Source organism: Ammodytes marinus (genome assembly GCF_949987685.1).
Source record: "Ammodytes marinus genome assembly, chromosome: 19".
Classification (NCBI taxonomy): domain Eukaryota; kingdom Metazoa; phylum Chordata; class Actinopteri; order Uranoscopiformes; family Ammodytidae; genus Ammodytes; species Ammodytes marinus.
This window is the reverse complement of record NC_137223.1, coordinates 17,725,410-17,752,737: the sequence shown is the minus strand read 5'-3', so window position 1 is coordinate 17,752,737 and position 27,328 is coordinate 17,725,410. Positions and strand designations below refer to the sequence as shown.

Genomic DNA, 27,328 nt, shown 5'->3' with positions numbered 1-27,328 from the left:
GCGTCCCCTCTTTGGTTGGTTACCCACTAAAATGTGGAACATGCCCGTTTGCTTTTCATGTGACCCCTTGGGCTCCCGAAAGCCCCCCCCTTTGTCCCCACTCCTCTGCTCCACTTTCCATTCCTTGTCTAAGTATCAATCTGTTCTGCTGGTTTTTTCGATTCCATCATAGCCGAGGCCGGAGGATTTGACATTTAAGTGACAATTGTTCCCTGACCTTTTTAGAAATCTGCCCCCGTGCTTGGTCTTACCCACGGGGACCACATCAGAGGCGGTGTGCCAAATTGCGCACATTTAGTAGGCACCAACTCTCACACGGCTGCTAGCTTTTGGAAACATGACAAAAAACCCAGCGCCATGTGCCAGAAGTCAGCGAGGGGGGATTTAGTTTCTTCACAAGACATTCTGCAAGTTTGTGCGTAGTGATCAAGCATGACACACAACTCATAAAAATACTCAACGAGGCTGTAGACACAGCATGTGGCAGGAACGGCCGCTTAGGAATATCTGATGTAATAAGTAGGCACACACTTGCTGATATAGGCATATAACACACACATAAACACAGGGCCACTGTAAGGGGGGGAAAATGATGGATGTTTCTTTTTAGGCCCCTTACTGACAAGGGCCCGAAATATTTTAGGACATTTCCCTTTTGTTGTCCATTTACACTTTTACACCTGCTTATTTTCTAGTTGGTATGTACTTTGTATTACATTTAAAAATATTGTTGATTTAATTTTCTGTCCGTTACATAATTTTATAATTGATTATGTTGCTGTTAATGTTCGATTATTGAACTTAGAATGATTTTGAGTTATGCATTCATGCTGAGAATTTTCTGTTCAAGAATTTTACTTTTAAGAAAGGACATTTACACCATAAGATGGCCTTAAGCACATTTCCTTTTTAAAGAATATTAGTCTTGTTCCTGCATGGCGGGGCCTCATATATTTTCATAGGGTCCAAAATCCCTGACGGCATCCTTGCATATCAACACACACACACACACAGAACCAGCTTCCATTTTGTTTCTCGGCTGTTGCTTACCTAGGAAGGAGACACAGACTTTGCAGAAGGTGTTGAACTGGAACTTGTTGGCGGCCTCCAGCAGTGTCTTGGCGTTGGCTGAGTCGATGACCAGCGACCCCGTGTAGACGAACTCCAGCAGCAGCTCCAACACGTCGGCGCTGATGTTGCTCATGTTCAACTCCAGCACGTCCCCACTCCTCGTCTCCCCCGACGACCTGAGCAACCAATCACGGCACACAGAGACGCCAGTTAGTTTTGAGAGGAGAAGCAAATAAGCCAACAAAAAAAAAAGAGAGAGAAGGTATAATAGGGACACAGTGTTACGTGTACGCTACAAACGACACCCAAAACACACCTGGGCCAGTAACGAGAGGGGGGAGGGAGGGGGGGAGAAAGTAAGATAATCATTACACAATAAGATAAACAACGTAAAGTGAAAGAAAAAGAAAAAAAGGGACAGAAACAGATACTTTGGTTGGTTTCTACTTTTCCTACGGTAATGACTAACATATTTTGCAGCTATATTTGCTGCATCTGAAACAAAATGTCCTCCCTGAACAGAGATAAGGGCAAACCAGTTATTGCTTTGTTTCAACAAAAGGCATGCTTTATCACAAGTGTGTTTCCATGTATGCATAGTTTTGAAAGGTGAACATGCATACATGGCCAGGGCACATATGAGCCATCGAGATGGGAAAACACAGAGATAAAGAAAGTGACAGCACAGTTCCACACACTGACACATGACAGAATGTTAAGAACGCTGGTTAAAGCATGATGTACTGGACAGCTCTGGCTTGACGTGTGTGTGTGTGTTGGATGTCAAAGCATATGGTATCCACTCCTATACGGGCACACTGTAAGATGTACCAGGGCGAGTGCTTGGATGAGCAAATTAAATAGAATATGATATCCCTTTGGTAATGCGGTGCCTGCTATGTGTGTGGGGGAGTGGTGGTGGGTTCTCTGCTTTCAGAACTGCATGGGCCACATTTGTGACTTCACTGGGATCATATGGCACAGATTAGTTCACATGCAGGGCGCCCCCCGGGGAGGCAGGAGAGAGTTAAATAACACCTCGCCACCCGTGTTTAATGTCCCATGTGAAACAATAATCCACTCAAGGGCAAAATAAATGGAATCAAAACCCTGCAGAAAGCTTGGCCCAACTACTTTGTCTCTCTTCCTGTGGCTACGGACATCAGCAGTATGAAAAGCAGGCCTGCATTAAGATGGATGGAGGCTGTTTGCTGCTGCCACTCATGGCAGCACACAATGATAACGCTCTGTCTTTTTCTCTGTATTTGTGTGTGTTTTTCTTGTGTGTGTGTGTGTGTGTCTTTTCCTTTTCTGTTGGAACCAGTTTGCTCGATTAGAAATCATGATAAACAGTCGGCATTTTAGTGAGACAAAGAGAGCAGAACGAAGGGCATGAGACAGGTGGACGAAATGGTTAAGAGTGAAGATGAGCGAAGGAGAGGCTTTTTGGGTGGTGGGGAGTGGATGATGAGGAGGAAGCAAAAGGAAAAGGGGGAGGCAGGGGGGCGAGACGGGTTCTTCCACAGGGAGCCAGCAGCCATCCTTCAGAGGGAGAGTGGTCGGGTTGTTCCATGACTGTGCCTTGGTTCTTTTTTAAATAAGAGATATCCCCGCCCCACCCCCGGACAAAAAAATAAAAAAATCCACCATCACAACCTAAACAGAGCCATTGTCCCCGCTGCAATAATCATCAGTAGCCTGTAGTGTATGAACTGAGACATTAGTCGTCATTTACTCAAAGAGGTGAGAGAGGAGGGTGGGGAGAAGGACATCCAAAAATAAAATTAAAGAAAATGGCATTGGTCTCTGGATGGACATTGGCTGGAAAAACCAAGGGTAGGTACTCTTTTTTCCTCCTGCAAAGCAAAAAGCCACATAGTGTTATTGCCCCCTTTTGTCCGCGCAAAGCCCTGCAGTGGGGGCAGGTAGTAAGACAAGGAAGAAGGGAAAAGGGGGAAGTGTCGTTCAGGGTTAAAGTGATGGAGGGAGGTGGGGGAATAAAAAGAGGAAGGGAGGAAGGGGGGGGGGAGCTAAAAATACAAAGAAGAGCATGCTCATCAACCTGCTCAATTAGTGCAATAGGAACCGGCTCGAGCGGCAGTTTGTTTTGTCTGAGCACTTATGTTATGGAAATGACTCTTCTGGAGCTTCTAAAAAGAGGTGGATATTTATGCTGTGTCTGATTGCAGACTGGAATTTAAATAGTGAAAGAGGGAGGCAGCAGGGAGGACAGGAGAGATAGAGGAGGAGAGATAGGGCGAGGGAGGCGAGAAAAAGAGGGGCACACTCAGGCAAATAAATTTGTTTGTGAAAAATGCACCACTTATTCAAGAGGAGGTCTTAAAATCAGCAGAGACTGTCAAAATGGTGGTGAGCAGGAAGCAGAGAAAGGGAGGGGCTCTAACGTGCACACACACACACACACACACACACACACACACACACACACACACACACACACACACACACACACACACACACACACACACACACACACACACACACACACACACACACACACACACACACACACACACACACACACACACACACACACACACACACACACACACACACACACAAATATATCCTTCAACATAAAAAAAGACTTTTTCACAGAATACATTTAGCTTGTTCCTACAAGACCATCTATTCTGTGGCAGAGGCGCATATGCCAACAGGATATTTTAAGATGGAAACTTGTTCAGATGCAAAGCCTACACAGTATAGGCTAAAAATGGCTTGTTCTGTCACAACATAAATCAGGAGAATATTACAAAAATAAACAAACATAATGTGCTGGCTTCATCACTGTGGGGATGCGAGGGTTTAGCTCGACTATGCTTTGTGGTATTGAGGCCATGGTGTGGCATTCATGATGTCCATAATAAAAGGAGATTTCTTTAAAAAGGTTTTAAGCAGGAACAAGCCCAGTTTGTGTCAGATGCTTTAAAAGGACAACAAAAGACAGGGTGACAGGTGGAGAGTTTTTAAAGCCCACACCTCTATCTATGTGTGAACACAGGGCCATCAGCAAGACAGAAAACTGAATGTGGACATTGAACTTAAAATTGAAAGGCCTATTGACACAAAATGTACTTAAGAATAGAGGGTTTCATTTGAGAAGTGATGAGAGAAAAAGTTGAACAAAAACCTCCCGCCAGTGCAAATTGGTTGGAAGTTAATATTTAATTCACAAAGAGCCCTGCACTGAAAGGTGATTTTACACCCACCTTGAGTGGTGACTAGCTGTGAAGGCTTTGAAAGGTCTATCTCTCAGATTTCTGCCTTCACCCAAATACATGGGAGTTTCATTTTTGGAGCTCACAGTACTAAAAGATTGCAGATAAAATGTATTTCCTTATACAGTATAATCTCCTGTACTCTCCTATAATAACCCATAATAGTACTTTACCGTGATTAGATTTAGTTGTAACTATTTTTCTACCAAATAAGTAGTCCTGATGAAATATTATATATATATATATATATATATATATATATATATATAAAAGTTTGTGAATTATCTAGACACTGGGCATCTTGTCAGAAGTTGAAAATTGTATATGTTTATTTATTTAAGGTGTTCCATATCTTGCATAGGAGTCATGAAGAGATATGTGCCTTTCTTCACAAGGGTTTCACTCAAAATGAATCATAATGCAATAATCTGATTGAATTTGACTTTCAATATGTTCAATCAGCTAATTCAATGTATTATTCTCTTTGCCATCCATATTAATGGCTTGCCAATTTTCTGAGAGGTTCTGCAATGATTATTAACTTCACATTGTTAGCATCTGTATTCATATTTTCTAATGTTTTTTTTATCTCTCCTAAAATCACTACTGAGGATGATAAATGTGTTATGTGTTTGTCTGCTTATTTCTGAGAGCAGGTTTCAGTATGCTGCTAATGATAACATCTCACAAACATGCACCTATTCATGAAAAGGTGACCATCTGGTTGAAATAAGTAATGAACGGTTTTGCAGTTAAGAGAAATTGGTGAATACGACTCGTGCTTGTACATATTAATAAACCTCAGTCTAAAAAGGGGCTTTGGAAAATCACAAGGACAATGTTTTAACATGAGGCCCATTGTTATTGGAAAAAACTACTGTTGTGTGTCATTGTTCAATGCTGCGGGCAGTTTTAGTGCGGTGCATTTACCTTGCTGTATATGGGTAGTGACAAAAAAAATCACAGATACTGCAAAACTTAAGACGAGTAAAACCTCAAAAGCATCTGCAGAGCTAGATATCTCCTGATGTAAGTGGGAGTAATCTGGGTTTATTGACCCTTAAAATACAGCTAGTCGGAACAGTGGCGTGCTAATTGAAAATGTGAGGGGAGTAGTACTATAGTGTCTGAGTGGAGCAGCGGAGGGCTGCACAGTGCACTCAGGGCTCGGCTGCAGTGTTCACACACAGGGCCGACACCATAATGGGCTTTAACACCCCGCTCTCTACCCATCTCATAGTCATAACACCCTCTGACTCACAAGCAGAGGAGAGAGAAACAAATGGCATGAAAGTGTGTGTCAGGTCTGCTCAAAGACAGGAGCTTTTTACATTACTGGGACGCATGCTAGGATACAGTGGCCATAAATCAAATGCCTGCAGAGCACACTTATTGGATAATCTCAAAGGGTAAAATGGATATATACGGTAGATGATCTGTCTCCCTGCTCGGTGCATCGTCCCTTTAAACTGTGTAGGGTGATATGTTTCTGTGTGTGTGACTGGCTGTGAGGGGCAGACGTGTGCGTACATTTTTCTGAGCGGCATTAAATCCTTCAGGTATCATGGCAGTTTGTAAGATACACATTATCTAGGGGATGCCTCAATACTCGAGGAAAGAGAGATGTGGAAGGTTGAGAATACCAAATTGTAAGCAAGAAAACGTAAAAATGAAATTCAAATTTTCGTCATGACTTTGGCATGCTGCTGAATTTCAGCTCTCTGCCAATCATGCCTCAAATGTATCCAATGAGTCATTGAGTTGGAGTGTTTGTGTTTGTACAGTATGTGGGACGGCTGGGGAATGTAAATGTGATGTGCACTCCCTCACCCTCCAGTATTACATCTCTACTTTCTCTCTGACTAATGGCCGCCCGCCCTGGATTACACACAAAAATGATGTCCTCGCATCCTACGCGCAGACACGCACAGCATGCGCGCGATAAACCTTGTGCACACGCTTCATTTTTAAGTGCATTTGCACACGCTTTCGCAAACACAAACACACACACACACACACACAGGGGGTCTGAACGCACTAACACACACACAGGGGGTCTGAACGGCAGTGAAAGCCTCCTGAATGAGATGGGCAAGGGAGGACAGGCAGGATATATAGAGCATATAAGGACATGAAGTCACTATCCCTCTCTTATTTGACCTTATAAAGACGTGGACTGTAGTGAGCCACGTGTAGCCTCAGCGGAATTCCAGCTGCACTGAGAAAGTGACCTGAGCTGCACATGGGGAGGCTGTAACTCAGTGACAGACAGGCCTTTGGCTGCCAGTGCTCCTCTCTGACCCACTGCAAACACCCAACAGCTACCCAACATAGCTTCATACTCTCACCCTAATCTCAGCCTCATTCATTCGTTTTTAGCTCCCTTTCCTTTTAACTCCTCACTTCCGTCCCTCTCAACATTTCCATAACGCCAAGGTGTTATGTGACTTTTCCAAACAACGCTCACTGTTGACTGTGTCGCATTAGCATTATTCTAATGATCAAAGAAGTCTTACAAGTAATTAAAAATAAATCAAAATGAACAATTAGTCTAATAGATGAATGAAATTACTCCAGTGTGATGTCAAAAGAGAAGATTTCTATTTTAGATGTTAATCTCGTGAAATGAGACAGTCCTATGACAATACATCAACAGTAGTTTTACAATTATTTAACCAATTAATGAGAAATGTCTCTATTTAACCGTCACTAGTAGGCAGCAGCAGCAGTATAGGCAGGAGCTTGATAAAACTCTCTTAGTCCTCACTCCTCTGGGAGCCCCGGTGTCTTTTCAGGGGCCCCCCTGTCTTTACGCATACATGATCTGGCTTTGTCCCCCGGATAAGAGGCACAGACCAGTCAATGTGATAGACAGGTTTGACCAGCATGGGGGCTTCAGTTCACTCCAAAGTCACTCCTGTCCTTCGGGGAGCTTCTCTGCTATTGTCAAAGTCAAAGAAGGGACTGGGCGTCTCTTTTGATTTTATTCATGGGCTGTGTAGCTGTCATGCAGATGAGATGTCCTAAAAACAGAAATAGCGATATGTGGATTTTTCTAGCCCTGTTCTCTCACCGGTCTGCCTCACTCCGTTTCCCCATATAGAGTGGAACAAGTGTATCGGTGGCGAGTGAGGAGGCCGCGGCAGCTCTCGGCTTTTTGATGGGCAAATTTCCCCATGGCATTCCAGCTACTGCTAGTGACTTTTGACAAATTTGTATTTGTCATTCTTCTTTCGCGCATCATCCCCATTCATGCAAGCAAGAGCACACACACTCGCTAGCTCACACACACACACACACACAAACACCACCAAGGCGCCAAAAACAACTTTGGGTCCAGGGGACTCTCAATCAAGCCGTAAACACCTGCAAGGATTTGAAGTAAGGATGAGGACATTAGGGAATCACCGTATTCCCTCGCCGGAAAACAAGGCAGATTAAAAAAAAAGGAATGCTTGCTCTATCAGACTTGACACAGTCATACTCACTGCATATGCACACACATCTAGAGACACTTTAAAGGCCTGTAGCTGACACAGAAACATACACACACACTTGTATGCAGGCACCCACGAAAACAGAACAGCCGTGAAGACAAAAAAGATGTGGTGTATGAAGGACAGAATACTAGGGGAGTACTTAGATCCACATCAAATGAATACATTAGTGAAGGGTGGCGTTAACCTGTGAAAGTGGTGGTTCACTAAGCTGTCTTAGATGTGCTTTTGTTTTGTTCTTTTTAAGGACTTCTGAAATGTATTTTTTTTTTCATTACACTAACCAAGATTTATTAGCATATAAAAAGGCTGTTTCGCTGCAAAAACTCAAGAATTAGCAACTGAAAAACATTGAAGCTTTGAAGACAAAAAATCCCTGTGCCCACAGAAGACAGCGTGGCTTTGGTGAATTACCACCCAAAGTGTAGAATGTATGATTCTTTTATTTATTTTTGGCCCTTTGGTGAGTTTTCAAAAAACATCCCCAGTCATGGAACATTGTCACTGCTCATTAAAATGGAAATGTGGTTAAATTGCCCTACATGGGGAGGAAAGGTAATGACGAGGGTTGACCTTCTTTTTTTTCATCTCCAGTTTCAGATACTGTACATTCAATTGAGTAGGAAGAGGAAGGAATGGCTGCTGGCCCTGTGATAGGAACCAAAGTCTTCACACACCTGCAAGAGAGAGAGGGGAAGGGAAAAAAAGCGACACAAATGCGCCCTATGAAAAGAACAGATTGGATCAACAGCTGGTGGAAGGGGAAGCAAAGGCAAACCTTTTCACCAGGTCCTTGAAATACAAGCTGCAGGAAGCTAGAACATTTTGGTGGACTTCAAACTCTTTGCCTTCAACAATTATTTTCAGGTCTGTAAACTCTTTCGCTCTGCGCTGTTGGTTCAACTCCTTCAACATCTCTGTAGAACAAAAAAGAAAAAGAAACAGACAATGCCACATTTGGGTTAAGATTTGTTGTTCACTCTTCCATTACGTACATGAGCAACAATAGCATGACAACAAGTAACAGAACAACATGTTGAAAAGTGCAGATTGTTGAACACAATATTGATGGCCAGTCTTAAGAAGCAAGTTCATTAAAAGAGAAGAAGTGACATGTACACATTGAATCAAACATTTCAATAAAAGCAAAAGTAAGATTTTGTTTAACCTACATATGTGGCAGAAAAGGGATTTGAAAAGGAAATCTCTCATATTCTATACTGTTAATTCATAGAATATTGTAAGCTATATTGTGTATTCTATGGCGAAAGACACTTGTTATTTAAGCTCTGTTCATGTACACTTCAGCACTAGAACGTCAATAAAGGGAAGCTGCATGAGATGTGGGCTGCAAACAAAAGACACTGTCAATGCATAATTCATATTGAAATTAAATTCTTTGGCTTCTCACAAGTGCCCTACTCGGTGAAGAGTTGACCTTCAAACGTCGCTCAATGAAAAACTGCCTATCCCAAAATCCCAGCTCCTCTCTCTCCCTCTCTCTCTCTTCCCCCCACACACCCTTGGATTTCACTCTGAGAAAAGGAAAGAAAAGAAAACATGGGAAGAACCACAATCGGAATAAAAGAAAAATGCTCTGAGCTAACCGTTGTGGCGTTGAAAGGCCACGGTACACAATGAGTAGTAGAATAGGGTGCAGCAGTAGCACCATGTTAGGCCTTGCCTTGTGGTAGCGTCGGGTCGGAGGCACTTGTTTCTCTGCCTCTTAATGAGACGCCGTGAGGGGATGCTGAGAGTGAAAATCAGCGGGACACTGGCAAACTTATTCTGCAGCCTTAGGAGGGATAGCCGACACAGCAGCCCCCTTAATCTCCCATCAAGAATTCCACTAAAAGAGAACGCTCAGAGATTCAAATCGTATTGCCACAGACGCGATTTTGTAGGACATTATGATAATTGAGCGAGCCAGCTTCCATATTGCCGTCTTAGAAATTAGCAGGCTGCAGGCTGTGATGCATAGTAAACATGTTTTTGGCACGAAATGGTCCGTGTTGTCTAAAGACACAGATTCATTGTATAAAGAAGACACAGATTCCATGAGGAGGAGACATACGTTTGAGCTAAACGGAGATTTAGATATGAAAGGTGGCTCCATTGAGCGGCAGAAAGGGTTAGTGGTCTCGAAACCGGTCAGGACACCGCCTTCACATGTCTTGCTTAAACAAGGCCGGCTGAACAGTGGCAATAGGAAATGTGGATTCTTTGTCTGTTAAATGTGCATCATGTGTTTGTAATGAATATTTACTTTACAGAGCTGCATAGCAACTTATCGTGTGAAACTGTCTTCATCGTCTTCATCGCCTCAAACCAGGCCAGGGCTCACGCCAGACTCAGAGCAGGGATTTAATTAACCTGGAATGACACTGGCCCCTCTCTATTTGGCTAGAATTTCCACTCATTTAGCTCCTTCCATTCTCCTGCCTGACACTGGGAGCTCAGCTCTGAATTAATTCTGGAGATGAAATTATACAGTATAAAGACACATGACAAATAAGGTGCAATTCAGAAGAAGGCTTAGGTAAATGCCTTTTCTGTGAGCAGCACATCCTTCAGATTTATCGCATCGAGGAATTACCGGCCAGAAAGAAAATGACCTGGTTATTAGGCATGCTGAATACCAAATGGGGGAGAAAAAATAATAATAGATCCAATTTTTGACATTGTCTCTGTTGTATTTTGAATGGATGCACAGCTGCACAGTTGGGAGTGAGCCATACACATACACACAAACACAAAGGCTGGCATTAGTCTTGTCTTCCATCCATCCCCTCTTCAACATCCACATTCCACTCCACTGCTGCTGCATGTCATTTGGCCAGCTAACTGATCGCTGTGTGGGCACGGACTGTGAATAGTGAATACACACGCAGTAGTTTCGAGTTAGCATTTGTGATTCTCCAGCGACCGATATGGCTCTCACCTCCAATCAGCCACACCACATACCATCAATTTGCCCTGAGAATAGGGAGAGTGGGAGGGGGGGGAGGACAGAGAACAGAGAACTCCACTTGTCAGCAAACAATGGCCGCCTCCCTCGGAGCCGTGCAGACACACCTGAATGCCCGATGGAAAAGCTTATTATGGCTTCTTGGGGGTTGAGCACTCGGGACCATGAAACAGCACATGGCAGCCCGATTCTCAGGGTTTGGCATGGAGTGTGGTGAGGCAGAGCCGTGTTCAATGGGACCACAGTGGCTGTGAAACACCAAATGTCTCAATACTCTCAAAGAGAAAAATCTCCTGGCGGGAGTCCAGACGGATGAAACAGTGGTAGCCTACCGGTTTGTTTTTTAGGGGAGTAAGTATACAGAAATATTGTTGCTACAATTCTGGAGTATACCATGGAGTGCCAACAGTGCTTAAATGTGCTAGCGTAGTTTCCTGCCCTTAAGCCATTCACAACAATAACAAGGCCTTCAGCTGGCTCTTCGTGATTGGCTGACACACTACACAGGGGGTATGACAACAGGGACAACTCTGCTGCTCAGCCTAGTAACTCTATAGTCGACTGTCAAACATCTCTGAGCACTGTGGCCAATGGGCACCGTGGGTGCTCTTTCCAGTAACCTATCAGCGGGAACCATGCCTGCCCTACTATAAGGTGTGGTAAGTCAATGGCTGAGCTGCTATAGGTCGAAGTGAAAGGGTGGCGCACAACGCCATTGGTTGATGTACTTGGAGCCATTTTAGGGTTCCGAATGTACTTTACATGTGGCTCAGCAGACCCACCATTTTGTGTTCACGCAAATTTGAGGTATGTTTTTCAAAATCTCATTCTTTCTGCATTTTCATTTTTAACACCGTCAAAATGTATAAAATGGTTTCATGAAAATTAAATTCAGTTCAAGAACATGAATATAAATTCCTGCCGACTCACTGGACTGCGTATTTTCATATTTAGCTCCTATGTGTTAACTTTGTGTATTATTTTAAAGTAACTGCTTTAAAAAAAACTAAATAAAAAATAAATGAATTAATAATTAAAAAATTAAATCTGAGTATATAAGGGCAGGTGATATAGTAGCGGAAGTTTTGATTTAAGACTGGCAAGATAGGCTAAGTTTCCCTGTTAAGTATCATAAATATATATATAAAAGAATAAAGCAAAAAATTGTATTTGAAAAATGTATAATCCATCTAAGAATTGTTCTTCTTATCACTCTTGTTTTCATCTTATCTTCTCTGATAAATCTTTCAACAGCACAGGTGAAAATATAATCGCCACATATCTCTATCCAATCAGATGACATTCTTTGTTGCACAGCAGAAAGGACACTGATGTGTTCACTCTGACCTTTATGTTCTCAACAATCGATTCCTACACACACTTAAAGCCTAATTACTCACAACAAACCACGCAAACTGATCAATATTTCGATGTACAACCTTGCCATATTGGGTTTTCTTCAGCTTGGAGAAGATTATAATAATAATTATAATTTTTTCTTAACCAAAGCACTTCATGATTATTTTCCACACTGAATATAAATGATCTTCAAAGCGCTTTCATGATAAAACAATAAAGCTGTTATTATATTCCATTGTATTAGTACTTACTTTGAAATCCTTAAAAATAATGAATGAAAAAAATATATTTCATTTAATTTTAGAATTTTTTGTAGATTTCATTTACTGATTATTTTAAAGTTATAAATGTAATTCTATATTTTATTCAAAAGCATTGTGTTTTTCTAAAAGCCCAATCACGAAACGTTTAAAGGGAAAATATGAATTAAATACATTTACCATTATAACTATATATTTTTATTTTATGATAAGTTATACCACCATCACCAAAGTTATATATCCAATCCCATTGATTGTTAACCTTAAATCAACAATTTGCTTAATTGTTTTTTTTTCATTTACAATACATGATTATCAATTTGATTACTTGTAATTCAATTATATTAATAAAAAATATTTAAAAAATACATTTAAATGGGCCTGTAGTCTATTTTTGCAGCCTATTTCAAAGCAGCACTGTTGGAGGGAAAGCCTTTTGATAAGGTGGAATGTTCCAGAAATTTAATTTCAAAGAGTAACATGCAACACAATAAGAAAAGTGGGCCAGGCGCATGATTCCCAGTAAATGCACACAAAAGTCCTCTTGTCAAGCAAAATGCTTTTAAAGAGTTGGGCTTCTCCCAAAAATGTGTTTCCCTCGCATAGGGCACAGGCCTAAAACCCCACACTATATGAAATATCAGGAGGATTTATGAGGGATATTCTGTGAAGTGGCAAACTAATGATAAAAAAATAATTTTGATAAAAGGCAATCAGATATTTATTATGTTATCCTTTATTTTTGTCACAGAATCTAAAACATTATAGTCTAGATTTGAGCAGTAAACAGATGGATATGTGGGGAAAGTCTGCATTACTCATGTTGGGCATACACTTTAAATGTTTTCCCTGTGTTTGACTGCACACATTAAATACACCCACATTGGGCGCTCCGGTGGCGTAGTGGATAGAGCGTGTACCATATTGGCTCCGGCATTTGTTGCAGTGGTCGAAGGTTCAAATCTGACCTTTACTGCATGTCATCCTCTCTCTCTCTCTCTGTGTCTCCCCATTTCAACTCTGTACTATCGAATAAAGCTTGGAAAAGTCAAAAGTAATCTTAAAAAAAGATATATATTAAATACACCCACATGCAGGCAGATGGCCACACGTTCATTATCAACACAAGTTGTTTGGATGGATGGAATCTCTACACTCTGCAACATACGGTCAAAAAACTCAATATCAGCTCTGATGCCAAGGAGCTATTTGCACAAACTTGTCAAAAGGATTACCTTGACTTACTGAGGAATTTATATTTAGTTTTAGATGTGTCTTTCTTTGGCCATTAGATCCTCAGACCATAACTTTTCAAGTGAAATATGTTTGGAGCTTAGTGACAAAGCTCTTCAGGGTAAGCTTGTACAAAAAGCAGAACTCCAATAAAATAAAATAAAGTGTTAAAGAATATTTTACACTTCTTGTCCTTTCTGTCCAAGATCAAACTGAAACGTATAACAATCTAAAATATTTAGTCGGAATAAGAAGGCAAAGTTATTATTTCTGTAATTACAAACTGTACAGGTTTATTTGTAATTGTGATACAAACAAAAGAAAACATTCTTATTTGACATGTGTTTTGTCTCGGATAGAGTCAATTTAGAATGTCATTAATATGCATTTTGCTATGCACCCAAGTTGTAAACATAAGGATGTCTTCAATGTTCTATTGAATTCAATTAGAACATTTTAATCCTCATCCAGCTCAAACCTAATTACAAGAAAGCTCAACATGGAAAAAGTTCATCTTAATTATAACTATGAATCATGAGTAATAATTAAAAAAATATATTATTATTAACACTATGACTACTACTTATCATCCAGAAGTGAGCTTAAATACATTTATCTTCATAACAAAGACAAACAATCTCAGGTTCAATTCAATATATCTTCTCTTGGACTCATTGGGCCTTACTAAAATCATACAATCAAATTATTTGTAATACAAAACGAAAACAAATTAAAAAGAACAAATATCCATTATGATTAGTAGTAAAAATGTATTCATCATAATGCAATTTAAGATAATTTGAGGAATATTATTTACTGATGCCTGAATTATAAAATAATTAATACAATTATGAAGTATAACAGGTGAAATACAAATATTTATTGGTATTTCAATAACCTAGGCAATGCACAGTTGTAGATATATATATATATTTTTTAAATTGTCTTATTGGGTATTTTTTTAGGGTTAGGGTTAGATCCTCAATTCCCTTCAACATGATTGAACAATGTTGGACTTTGGATTGGTAATGCGTATAACTCACCAGATTTAACTAAAATAGACAAATTAATTGATTAATTTTCTTTATATTAAAATAATAAAAAAAATAAAAAAATGGTCTTACCAATATTCAAAAGAAGTAGTAAGTACGATGTCAAACAGAACTGATAGTAATTATCTCACATTTGTGATCACAAAAGCAAGCAGGATGGCCTCCAGCCATTATTAACAGAATTAACAAAATTTCAAGAAGACTATCACGCCAATCATCTAGATGCCATATCCTAAAAAATATGATGCTCTACATGTCTACAGTCAAAAAAGCCTTTTGTGTTACCCAATCTAGCCTGTTTGTCTGTAGCAGGACGTAATTACGCTAAACAGTCTCTAAAAACATACCTCTAACAATCACAGGCACAATCACGTCTGGAAACTATACTCAAAATGTTTGTGCCTACTCCCAGAAAATCAGCTCACTCAAGGCTTTAGAAAAATCCTGGAAACCCACTTGAGTCTGGTATATAGCTGTCCTGATTTCAGTCCTGGAGAGAGCAGTGGCACCATGTAGCCTTACTGGATAGTCCATGATGAGGACGCTTTGCCCTGCTGGAATCTGCTGAGCTGCTTGAACCTCAGCACTACTGTCAACCAACTTGGACTGAGCTTAAGGGAGTGAGTGTGTGGGGGGGGGGGGAGGGGACTATGACAGAGCAAAGGCATAAGGGGAAAGAGAGAGTGAGGAACTTGTGCCCCTCAATGATGCTGTCTGGGGCCTTTGTTGTCTTCTCCAATTGGCATGCAACAAAAGACCTGGAGTAGCAAAAAGCAGTTGTGCTCTGTGGTGTACTGCACACTCAAACCTCTATGAACTGCATAGCCCTCTGGTCCAAGGGTCAGATGTGTATGTACACATGCACAGACACACACACACACACACACACACACACACACACACACACACACACACACACACACACACACACACACACACACACACACACACACACACACACACACACACACACACACACACACACACACACACACACACACACACACACACACACACACACACACACACACACACACACACACACACACACACACACACAAACAAGCAATGCAAAGAATTGACTCTAAGTAACAAAGGCTCAGAGGAGGAAGAACATAAACAAATAGATCCCTGGGAGCATCCGCCGGCCTGCTGCAACAGTGTGACAGGATGTCAGGGAATGTTCTCTTGTTCTTCGTGTTCGTGTGTAGCAAAAAGAGCAGTGTCCTCATTAGCCAGTGGGGGGGGGACAGAAGGTGACAAGCGGTCATACTTTCTAAACTGGTTTTAACAAGAGGATACTCCTGTGGCTAGCAAACAAGAGCAGGGCACCATATATCTATTCCTGTCTTCTGCTGTGCAACGTCTGGTCAAAGTATGAAAAAAACAAGAAAACGCTGCAAACTTTGTATGTATTTCAGGATGTATTCATATGAAAAAGTGCACATTTCTATAGATATAAGATGTAAGTTAAAAGCTGGGCTGGTAACAGTTTACAGGAGGTTGAAATTTACAATCAGTGCTGCAGTTATGAGAAAAAAACTGATGAAGCTAATTCAAACTGCAGTTCAGAAGAAGAAAAAAATACATTTTATATAGCAGAGTCACTGCTCCTAAAACTAACAAGATTTTAAGAAAAGGGGAGTTTTTTTAATGGTTGCCTAAGAAACTCCGTAGTGAGCGTACTTCAACTGCCCGTGCTACTTTTATGAGTGCGCTAATGTTATCCGATAGGTTTGAAACAATGCCCTATGATGCTCATATCAATAGGAAAGTAACTTTTGTAAGGTTACATTTTGACAGCAGGCACTTTTACAGGAAAACTGTGGGCATTTATAGTGTATTTCTGCCTTTACTGTGTAATGATGGTTTTGCTGTTGAGGTCTGTTCAACTCCTGATGCCAGTACAAGGCAGATCAGTGGATCACGGTTTCTACAAAGGCGGCAATAGTATAAACAGGATTCATTTTCAGTATAAAATGTATCACAGCTAATTACAATATAATATAATGTTGTCAGATTTTTCCATCCTGTGCCTTTGTAATATCCCCAATGTGAAAATGAGTATAATAAACACATTTGATTTAATTAAAACCATATGAAATAACAGAAAACCCATCGCAAGAGTATTTGAGCTAAAGCTTAACTTTGAATTAAAAGAAAAAATGTGTTGTTGCAATTATAGATTTATTTGTCATATTTTATTTTCCATTTTACCCTGGTAAATGACAATAAATAAAAGTGTAACGTGCAAATCTATCTCCTCTCTACAATGCGATGTAGAGTGAGTGTAATCTACAACAGATGCACGACAAGAATAACTCTACCACAAGAATAGAAGAACTGGGACGTTTCGGTTCCAAAATAATTAAAAGGAGAAGAGTAGAATTTATTCCAGCTGAAACTGAACAGAAAACAAAATCAAGTCGTGGCGACGCCTGTTTCCACTTCCAATTAAAATGTTCCAAGTGAGTCCGAGGCACACAAAAGTCCTTCTTAACCACGACTCAAGACTGTGTTCAACTTAAGGGCTGGTCTTAACTGAAGGTGTTTAGAGGTAATACCGGCCACGCGGATACCTGTCACCCTGTCTGTCTAGTCAGGTGATAGGAAGGAGACTTAAAAGGGACCAAAAAATTGCAAAGGGAAGAGGTGAAATTGTATGGACTTCATTCAATGCTAGCAAGATCCAACAACACATCTTTAAATATGGGTATAAATGTATTTCCAGTGCCAGTACAGAACTCTTCCTTGTCTGGTTCCAAACCTGTTTTTGGTTGAAATGTGAAAGCGAATATGGCGCCAGTCTACTAATGGGACAAACCTGACCAACTCTGTAAACATGCCATGCCTGTGTTTTTTTCCCCACCAAACATCACTGCAATAAAACCCACATTCAAGCATTCACAAGACAGGCACATGGAAACCCTGTTTGAGTCTTTTCAAAAGTGGAGAATAGCTCAGGGCTAACTTAATGCTCACCGCCTGTTGTATCTGTTGAACAGCATCTCAACACAAGTTTATCCTGGGACATCCATTATTTTCCCAAAGTTTTGCTCATACAAGCTGAGCTGAGGACAGCTTCACATAGAAAAGTATCACAGCAACCTGCTTAAATGTATAATGATTTTTATATATACACACACACACACCTCCCATCCAATGTGCTGCCTCAAGTTATTCATGCTTAAATTTAGATTTGAAAAAATAAATTCTAAGTCGATTGAAAACCAGCTTCCACATCGGGCTGATTTAACCGTGAATTATTGATAGAAATTTCAGAAATAATCGTCAAGCACAAAAAAACAAAGATGAAGTGAAAACTTTTGCTTAAAAAAGTTCCAGTAAGAAATTAATAAATGTGTTGCCCCACAAATGCCCCACTGACCACAACCAACCAGCAGTGGTAAAGTTGTCCTGCTCTGTGTCGTAAGATGTCAATAACCTGGGCATCACAGGAAATTCCATATTTCTGTGATATAGGCCTAGTTACCCACTCGCATGATTCATACAATCTGAACTAAATATTCTGATGTTTCCGACAGTACCTTGAAGGCAGCGTCAGGTCAATATGCTAGGTTGATTTTGTCACAAATGTATTCACAATTCATTTGGTAGCCTGTTTTGTCAGCTCCACTTTCATAACAAAAAAAGAAAAGGTAGGATGGTATTTACAACAGAATATCCGTGCACAACATAAAGAGAGTGAGCCAGAGAGACGTACTAATGAGATGTGATGAACACTGAATTAACAATTCATTAAAGACAAATCAGTCAAATGAATTGCTCCTCTAAAAAGCAGCGGATATTTCCCTCTATTTGTGTGCAGTGGGGGAAGAAGGATCTGATTGGTCGGTTTACAGCCAATCACGCAATGCAGGTCAATGACAGCCAATCACACAATGCACAACTACAGCATATAGAACAAACAAAAAAGAACCACATATGCTTGCCATGACCAAACAGAAGTGTGCCACAGTTTGTAGTGGGTTCCTAATTGAATTGATCAGGTTTTTTAACACCTGAATGAAGCTGCTGAATTATTTCTGTCAGCAGGTATATTTACATTTACAGCCTACGATAGGACAATTGATGTTTTCTCCATCACTCCAAGTACTGTGGTAATTGATTTGGTGAAATGTAATACTATATCTTGACAAATTACGAGATATTCTGTGAAAACTAACAATAGATTTCGTTAATGGGTTGTAGAATCATCCATTAATAAATCACAATTACTCTTGAATACATTAATCTTGATATTTTAACCCCCCACTGTGGAATGTGTCTTTATTCTATTCAACAGTTCCTCATTATACAGTCGGTTGGACTGTGAAGGTTTCCGAATATAAAATCAACAAACTTTTTAAAATCCCACTTCTTTGTTTCTCAGAGCAAGCTTAAGCGTTCAATTTGTGAATTGGCTTGTTTGCCAAAGGCGCAACATGCCAATATGGATTTGTATTATTTCTTTAGTATGCCACATTACATTGTAAACGTGGACGGGGCCTCATCACAGATTAGCACACATTCTGCTAAAGCATTATGGAGGACGTCATTGTCAAAACTCAGCTCGGGGTTGAGTAATTCACCCGCCCCCAAACAGAGGACATTGTCATTGTGCAAACACACAAACGCGGATGCAAAGGGACACACGTTCAGCCATGCATATGCAGACGCAACACACACACACACGCACCTACACACAAATATACACACACATTAACTCGACTTTAGTCAAGACAATGTCATCTGATAATTATCCTAATAACAATGTTGTGCTTATGAGGACTCGCTGCCTGGTGTAGATAACATACTGTGTTGCTTGGAGGGGATTTGATTAGAACTGAGTGGGTGTGCAACACTTCTCCATCTTCCCATTTAATTAAATTGCTATGTTACTATTTCATATAAATGACTGCAAAGGCCAGAGTTCTGTCTCATCCATATTATAAACCCCGGTGGAGAAACACGACTAATTGTGTGAAATGAATCATATGGACACAGGTCTTGTGTATTCCGTATGAATGCAACCTTTCACAGAACATCTGCGTAAAGCATGTTTAATTTGTACTTCACTTTGACACGGTTGGACAAGCATGCAGGTTCTTTTCGGAGCATCCAGTTATGCACATGACCAACTAAGAGTGTGGCACACTTACTCATGCGCAGAAGAAGCCAGAGCTGCTCGGTAAAATAAACAAATAGGGCTTTTCTGTTCAGTCAGTTTTCTCTAAGATGCGTTCCGTTCCAAGCACTCACCGAGAATGAGATCTGACCTTAAACCAACATCCCGACCACAACAAATATCAAACCTGTCTCTAGGCTCTTAGTCAGGCTGTGTGTGCGGTCTGGCATTTCATCTTCCATAGTCTGAGTCTTCACCTGACCCGAATCAACTTTTATCACTCGAGACGAGAGGCAGAGTGGTAGCAAACATTTGCAATACATCATGCTGTCTTTTAAAACTCTCCCCGCAAAAACTTAACCGAGCTCATAATCATCTTTAATTGGTTTTGTTTGGGCATCTTTATACAATACAATTTACATTGACTGAGAAAGGGTTAATTACATGACAGGGCACATAGGTTGGTGATAAGAGACACATTACCAACATGCCATATGGTATTTGGAGCAGTACCATGAGGCAACAGGGCATGTTGCCGTTGCAGCAATAATCCAGTAGTCAAATGATGGCAACTTGGGTCCAACAGCCCAAAATCTAGTCAATATGTTGTAGTGGTTTTGCAAGTCAAACTGCACCTTTAAATTCCAATTCCAAATTTGGATATGTTTCTCCCTCAACACATGCAGTAGTCACTATGACGTTTTTGTCACATTTAAAGAAGGTTACATGAAGATATAATGAATTAGTTTATAATTATAATTAGATATTCAACTGAAGAGACCAGTCTGACAAAGAGTGCTTTGGATTTTCAACGGTGTGAGGCCCCTGGTCCCTGCTGTGGTGGTGGAGGATGAAGTGGCGCTGTGCCAGCTCTACATATCATATTTGCATGAAAACTACACCATGCTTTCCAATAACACGACACCGGGCACCATAAATACCACAGAGGTTCAAAGTTCTCTGTGTGCCTTTCCCTTTAAGAAAAGCTGCCGGGTTGTTTAACCTTTCTGAGTATACAGAGTATAAATACACCCCAAATAAAACAACTTGCAAACTCTGATTACTGTACTAATAGTACTAATTAAAAGTGTAATGTTACTCTCTTCTCCGCTGTCTCCAACTGCAGCCTGGAACCCACAGAGTCAGCTGTGCCAAGTCCTCCTTCACGTTTAGAAACCATACACGCACTGGTGGTCGGGCACGGAAGCCAGTGTATAATGAGAGAATGCAGACATGCGGCCAAGCTTGTCTTACACCTCGTCTGCGTTTTTATGTGTTTGGTTTGTGCGCATTCCATGCAAGCCTTGCACGAAGGTGACACTTGCCCCTTACGGTCTACATTTCTTCCGAGTTGACCCTAAGCAACGCAACTACACACACCAGAACACACACAGACAGAAAAAAAACTGAAATAAATTCCCATGTCACCACCAGTGCAGCTTAAGACAAATGTCACATCTCCCCCTGTAGACAATGTGTGTTCACACGGTAACTTTTGTGAAAGTCACAGCAGTCCAAGCAGAAAGGTGAGCGGACGGTGTTAGGTTGTGTGTGTGGGAGTTTTTTCTCAGCAGACTGCACACCTGAGATTGAGCTCCCGCAGATTTTCGGAGGCTGCCAAATAATCTTTCCATTTCATCAGATTTCTTGCTTCCTCCCTTTTTTTGTTCAATCCTCCCTCCTCTCTCCCATTCGGCCAGCTTCTCTCTTTCTCTCTCCAGGGATAGAAACAACACTAATCTATTAGGCGACTGGACTGGCCCCACACATTGGGATTGTGTCCGCCATGCTCCAGTGCTTATGTATGTGTCCTTGTAAAAGTTGTAATATAAGTGTAGCTCTCTAATACAATACTTTTAATCCTGCACTCTCGGCAAAGCTGCATAACATAAAAAAAAAAAAAAAAAAAAAAAAAAAACACATTCGAATTTGGATCCTAATCAGCACTATAATTCAGAGCCGCAGCCTCAAGCACCAAAGCACATTCTGCAAACTTATTAGGGTGACGCGCATATTGCTGTTGCGTCGACTCATCGTCTTTCTATCTTAATGTTAAGGAAGACTTTTAAGTCCAGAGTGCACCACTAGTCTACAAGGATCTCTTGATTGCAATTCAGGCCATTATCATTTGTCTAAGTCTCAGAAGAATTGAATATCTTCACATGCTCGGCCTGATGCTCTGCTATGGCTCTGTGGAATAATGAGTTGGAGAGAGGAGGCCATTCTTGCTAATGTCTGGTCCTGTCATTAGTATTTATTAGATGCCCTGAATGCATTTTAAAAGTTTCTGTGTAGGGAGAAAGTTTGGACTAACCACTCAGATAAGTCAGCACCTTATACGAACATTAGTGAGCTAATACCGCTGAACTTCTTACTCGATTTTTTTTTTTTTTTGCTAAAGATGTTGTGGCACATCTGCTGCTGTTTTGGAATACTGCATTCCCTCCCTGTTGCAAATGACGCCTTCTCATTAGAGAGAGACATCCGCTATCGACGGGCTTCCTGGTTAACATCTGCTGTGCTTACACTAGGCCTCATTGATAATGCATTACCACCTATTTCACGGCTCATGTGCGAAATATAACACATCGACTTTTGACTCGTGGCAATTAATTCTCTCATATCCAAATAGTCTCCCACATACAAAGGGGCTTGAGATTCTTACTCTTTTAAGGTGTAACCTCCCTTTCACTTTGACACTGCTTTACACACACACAAATCAATTTTGGTCCCACATGAGGTCAGGGGATGTTTTAATGTGACCAAATGGCACTGTTCTTGTCCGAGACTTCTCCCGAAATACTCAATGCATGACACTGCCAACACAGCTCTATGAAACAGTGTCACACTACATCACAAATCCAAGTAACACATTTACTCTGTCTGTGTATTCTAGTATAATCTGGGATAGGACCCAGGAGCATTGAAATAGGCTCAACATTTTCCTTAAAGATGCTTCAAAGCAGTGGTGGAGCAGAAGTACATTAACTTAGGTATTCTACAGCTTGTAAAATATGAATAATTTTTTCAGATTAAGGCGAGACACTGTAGGTGAAAAGGGTTTCATTAAAAAGTTAATGTATAGATATCATTATGAAACTTTGTCAGTTTATTCCTTACATCAAAACTAAATGTGTATTTTTTTACTACAATTATTTCAGAAATGTTTGAATACATAATGCAAATGTGGTAATACCTTAGTAATTCAGTGTTAATTTGTATCAAATTAAAAACTAAAAATCTAGATGTTGGATAAAGCCAGAGATTAATTCTTTATTTAATTTTTATTGAAAAATATTAGTGTCCAAATGTTTTACAGAACAGATTTTGGATACAGCACATTTTAATTTTATAAATCAAAAAGTACTATAAAAATAAATAAATATTCAACATGTTTTCTAAGAATGAAAAGTTTATGATTGGGACAATTGACAACACATGAACAAATCCTTTTGTTATAACCTTCAGAAAAGTGCTAAGAATGATAATGGCTGAAATTTTAGAAGTTGAGATTTTTTAGCACCCTTAATCTTGGTGTTCAGGTGAGCAGTCACTTGAGTCGCTTTTGTAACTTTAAGTAAATTTTACCTTTAGTTATTGAGTAATTTCGCTCAAATAATATAATGCAGGTATTTCACTTGGAGCAAATTTATATTGTTGTATTGTTCCTTTTGTTTTAGTAAAGAATACCTCACATGCATCTCTGCTTAAAACTGACTTGAAAGTTTAGAAGCACCATAGGCTAAATGTTTGTCTCTTGTGAAAGAGTGCTGCTGCTGGCTATGAATGCAATTTCAATATTTTACTAATGTCTTATTTTTCATGTATTTCTATGCCCCTGTGAATCACTTTGAATTGCCTGTGTCTGACTGGTGCAATATGAAAACAATCTTGCTTTGCCCAAAGCAAACAGCCTTCAGAAAGAAAGAAAGAAAGAAAGAAAGAAAGAAAGAAAGAAAGAAAGAAAGAAAGAAAGAAAGAAAGAAAGAAAGAAAGAAAGGGTTAGAATGGAGACAGGCCATTCTTGATTTAGCCACGCAATCAAGTTACTACAATTTACTATTTAATTTAACGGTCAAAGCGACACCATGTTTTGCGCGTCACAGAGACTTACTGACAGAGAAAAAGTAATCTATCGGAAGAATGGCAATAGAAAGAAGCTGACCTTAACTGGCAACCCCTACCTGTCACCGAAATAAAGATGAATAACTGTGGGCACGGACTTATTGACAACCGAAGTAAGCAAACTGAATTTCAATCATCTAGCCTATTAAACTTTACTCACTCTACTTGAATGTTGAGCGAGAATTCGGTTTACTTAATTAAATACAATTAAAATCGAGCTGAACCGGGTAAGGCATGGGCGCTTGTTTTTTTTCAGTCCTTTTTCAATCCTTGCAGATTTAACGGACTAACTGTGGGACCTTCAGTGCAAAGAGTCAAAGATTTCCCATACAATATTAAGTGCTTACAATTCTCTAGCATTTAGCTGAGGCTTTGGAAGGACTAGCAGTGTTTTCTGTGAAGGTAATAATGCAAAAGAGACCGTGTGATTGGGCTTGTCATCTGAAAGTAAGTCCAGCAGTGAGAGGCAAATGAGCTATCCGGGAATACTGTACTATTTTCCCTCAAATGATTTTGTTCTCTTAAGGCGAGACATTGCAGGTGAACAGGGTCAATTTGTAACTTACAAATATCATCATGAAACTTTTCCAGTTGATCAGTTACATTTAAACAATTATTTTTTGGATTAAGAAATGTTCACAAAAGTTTGAATAGATACTTAAGATTGGCAATATCTAACCCATTATTCATACATTTGCATTTTTTAAGTAAAAATCCAGATGTTGGCCAGAGTTGAAATCTTAATTTCACTCTGACAACATAACAGGTTCCAAAATTTAACCGAACAGATTTTGGAAACAGCCTTTTTTTCTTATTTTTTTTATGGAAAGTTTAGAGTTTAAAGTTTTGCTTTAGAAATTGAGATTTTTGGTTCAGACTATAATTATAATTCTGAGATAATGTCCATTGAATATGGTTGTTACAGACAAGGGTTAGTATAATAACCCCCTAATTAATATACATTTTGGACCTTTTATTTATTCTAGTATGAAAGAAGACCTGTTATGGTAGCAAAATAGCCAAACATCTCTAAATTTACCAGTCCTTGAAAAACAATGTTTTTGCCTGTTTTCTATCGCCTTTTTTTCCCACCACCACTTAACCAAGGCATTACCAGAATACAATAAATATTAAAAAAAAGTTATAGAAACAACTCTGGTATCAATTTAGAACAGCAGGCACAGAGGTGGAGAAAAAAGAGAAGGGAGTGGCTAACAAGAAAAGAGGTATATGGGGGGAGGGATGTAGCAGAGGCTCTAAGTGTGTACTGGAAACAGGTAGATGTTTAAGAGTAGTGGGGGGGCTGAGAGAAAACAGCATGGGAGAGGATGATATGCCATGCTAGGAGTGGGGAGTGGAGCTGGGCGAAACCAAAACAGACAGACAATTGCAGTGAAGAGGACAGGTGGGGAGGAGAATGTGGGATGGAGGGAGGCGTGGATACTGTGCCCCCCCCCCCCCCTCTCTAGCGTGGTGGCAGTGAGCCAGGCATTCTGCTCCTCGGCTGCAGCACATCTGTGATTATGCACGTATAAGAGAAGCCGGGCCTGTCAGGCTCCGGGGTCCTGCAAACTGTGCCGCCGACGCACTCTGCACTGAGCTTTATCTCGCTGAAATCCCGGTGATTAATGGGGCCCAGTGCCGCTGTTCTGCGCAGAGGGATGGTGGACGAGGAATGATCAATCTTAATGAGCTATCCGCCGTCCATATATTAACAGTGGGGGGGATAAAATGTATGGTGGGCTCCTCTCCTTTAAAACGTGATAACGAGGGAGAGAAGACGGAACGAGGGGCATATGACACACTGCCGCTGCTAACCTCATGTTCCCTCTCCTCCTCTCCCCTCCCCTCCTCCCTGTCTTTTTTGCTCCCTCCTGAGATCCAGCACGGCACTATAGGAACAGTAGGACGTCTCAATGGAAGTCCTCCTGACTGAGCAAAGTTACAAAGACAATGTCAGGATGCTGCTCAGCTGCATCTGCACACAAGCGTGGCGGCTGTAATGAGATGGTTTGAGTCAATATCATTCATAACGTATGTAGCCCCCCCCCTCCTCCTCCTTATGGACTGGTGTGCCAAGGTCACTGATCAAGTATATCACAGTGGTACTACTACGCATATTCATTCTGGGGAATTACCTGCACATACTGAGTCCACGGCGATTGGAATAAATTTCAACCCCATTAATAATTTGCAAACTTCCCGGCACTCTTTCCACTGGAGCTACCTTAAGGAATCAAGGAACGTTATCAGAGAAATGGAAGAAAGAAAAACATGTTTAAAAAAAAAATTCCATGCATTTCATCTTCCAAGTTAAGCCTGTTTTGGAATCATAATAACTCCAATTCTGCTTTAGCTAATCCTGATGTGGACGGCTTTAAGATAATCGGCCAGCACAACGCCGGGCGACTTTAATTAATTTACCGCTGCTTGTTCTGCAGCAGACGTTGATCCGGGCAGATTGGGAAACTGAAATATGTAGAGATATCCTACAACTCTTGCACCAGAGGCAGTGATATTTTTGTCACAGCAAAAGACACACTTTTGTATAATGTGCAGTAGGAACGTGGTTGAGATTCTGTGTTCTCTATCAAGTCCAAAGAAAGACAGAGGGAGAGGAGGGAAAGAGGAGGGTTTAATGAATGTGCTTTCTATGATTAATGGTCTCAGTGCAGCTATTACAAAGTGGCTGTGTTTTTAATAACGGGTTTGAAAAGCCTGTCATGAACGGCAGTGTTTTTCTTGTGGTTGAATCAAAATGAATATGTATGCATCACTGACACTGATAATGCTGTGTGCTCTCTGTCTACCTAATACCTAAAGCTATTTAAGCCTATAGACAGATGTTTCAGAGATGAGCGCGGTGTGCAATCAGCGCAACACGGCTAGAAGGAAAACGCCACAATGAAATCCAGAATAATCATAAAGCGCTCACAAGGTAAAACAACACTTAAAGACGGATGTGGCTTCCATAGTAACCTCTGATGAGGTATGAGAGGTGTCAAGAGAAGAGGAGGCAGGTGTCTCTCGCAAATGAACAGCATCGGCACACACAGCTTGCCCTTGTAAACAGTCAATTTTCCTCCTAATTTGGTGATCTAGATTTTCCTCACTCCGGTGATATCGTAGCAATAATTTGCAAAGAACAAATACGCAGGTGGACCCCGGTAACGCCAGTGCCAAAGTAAATACAAATGAATACATGATTAAAAAATCTTATTGAGGCCAAAGCTTGAATAGGGAAGATAAGGCGGGATTTAATGGTCACAGCCGAGGAAAGGTGAGCTGGATGTGTGGAGCAGCGCCGGTCTCGCAGTGGCAAAGTAAAACACTGATCCTAACTCGGCCAGGCATCTTAATTGCGTTCACTAGCAGATCCAGAGCTGCTGGGTC

General features: G+C 40.5%; 1 protein-coding gene across 1 annotated transcript in view; it reads right to left on the bottom strand.

The window, feature by feature from the left end:
- klhl29 (kelch like family member 29) overlaps nucleotides 1–27,328 on the bottom strand; it is a 214,028-nt gene that overhangs the window by 77,921 nt on the left and 108,779 nt on the right. Inside the window, exons 6-7 of the mRNA XM_080047433.1 lie at nucleotides 8,589–8,727; nucleotides 1,051–1,247 (exon numbers count right to left, since the gene is read on the bottom strand). Coding sequence (XP_079903559.1) covers nucleotides 1,051–1,247; nucleotides 8,589–8,727 — 336 coding nt within the window. The remainder of the gene's footprint in view (nucleotides 1–1,050; nucleotides 1,248–8,588; nucleotides 8,728–27,328) is intronic.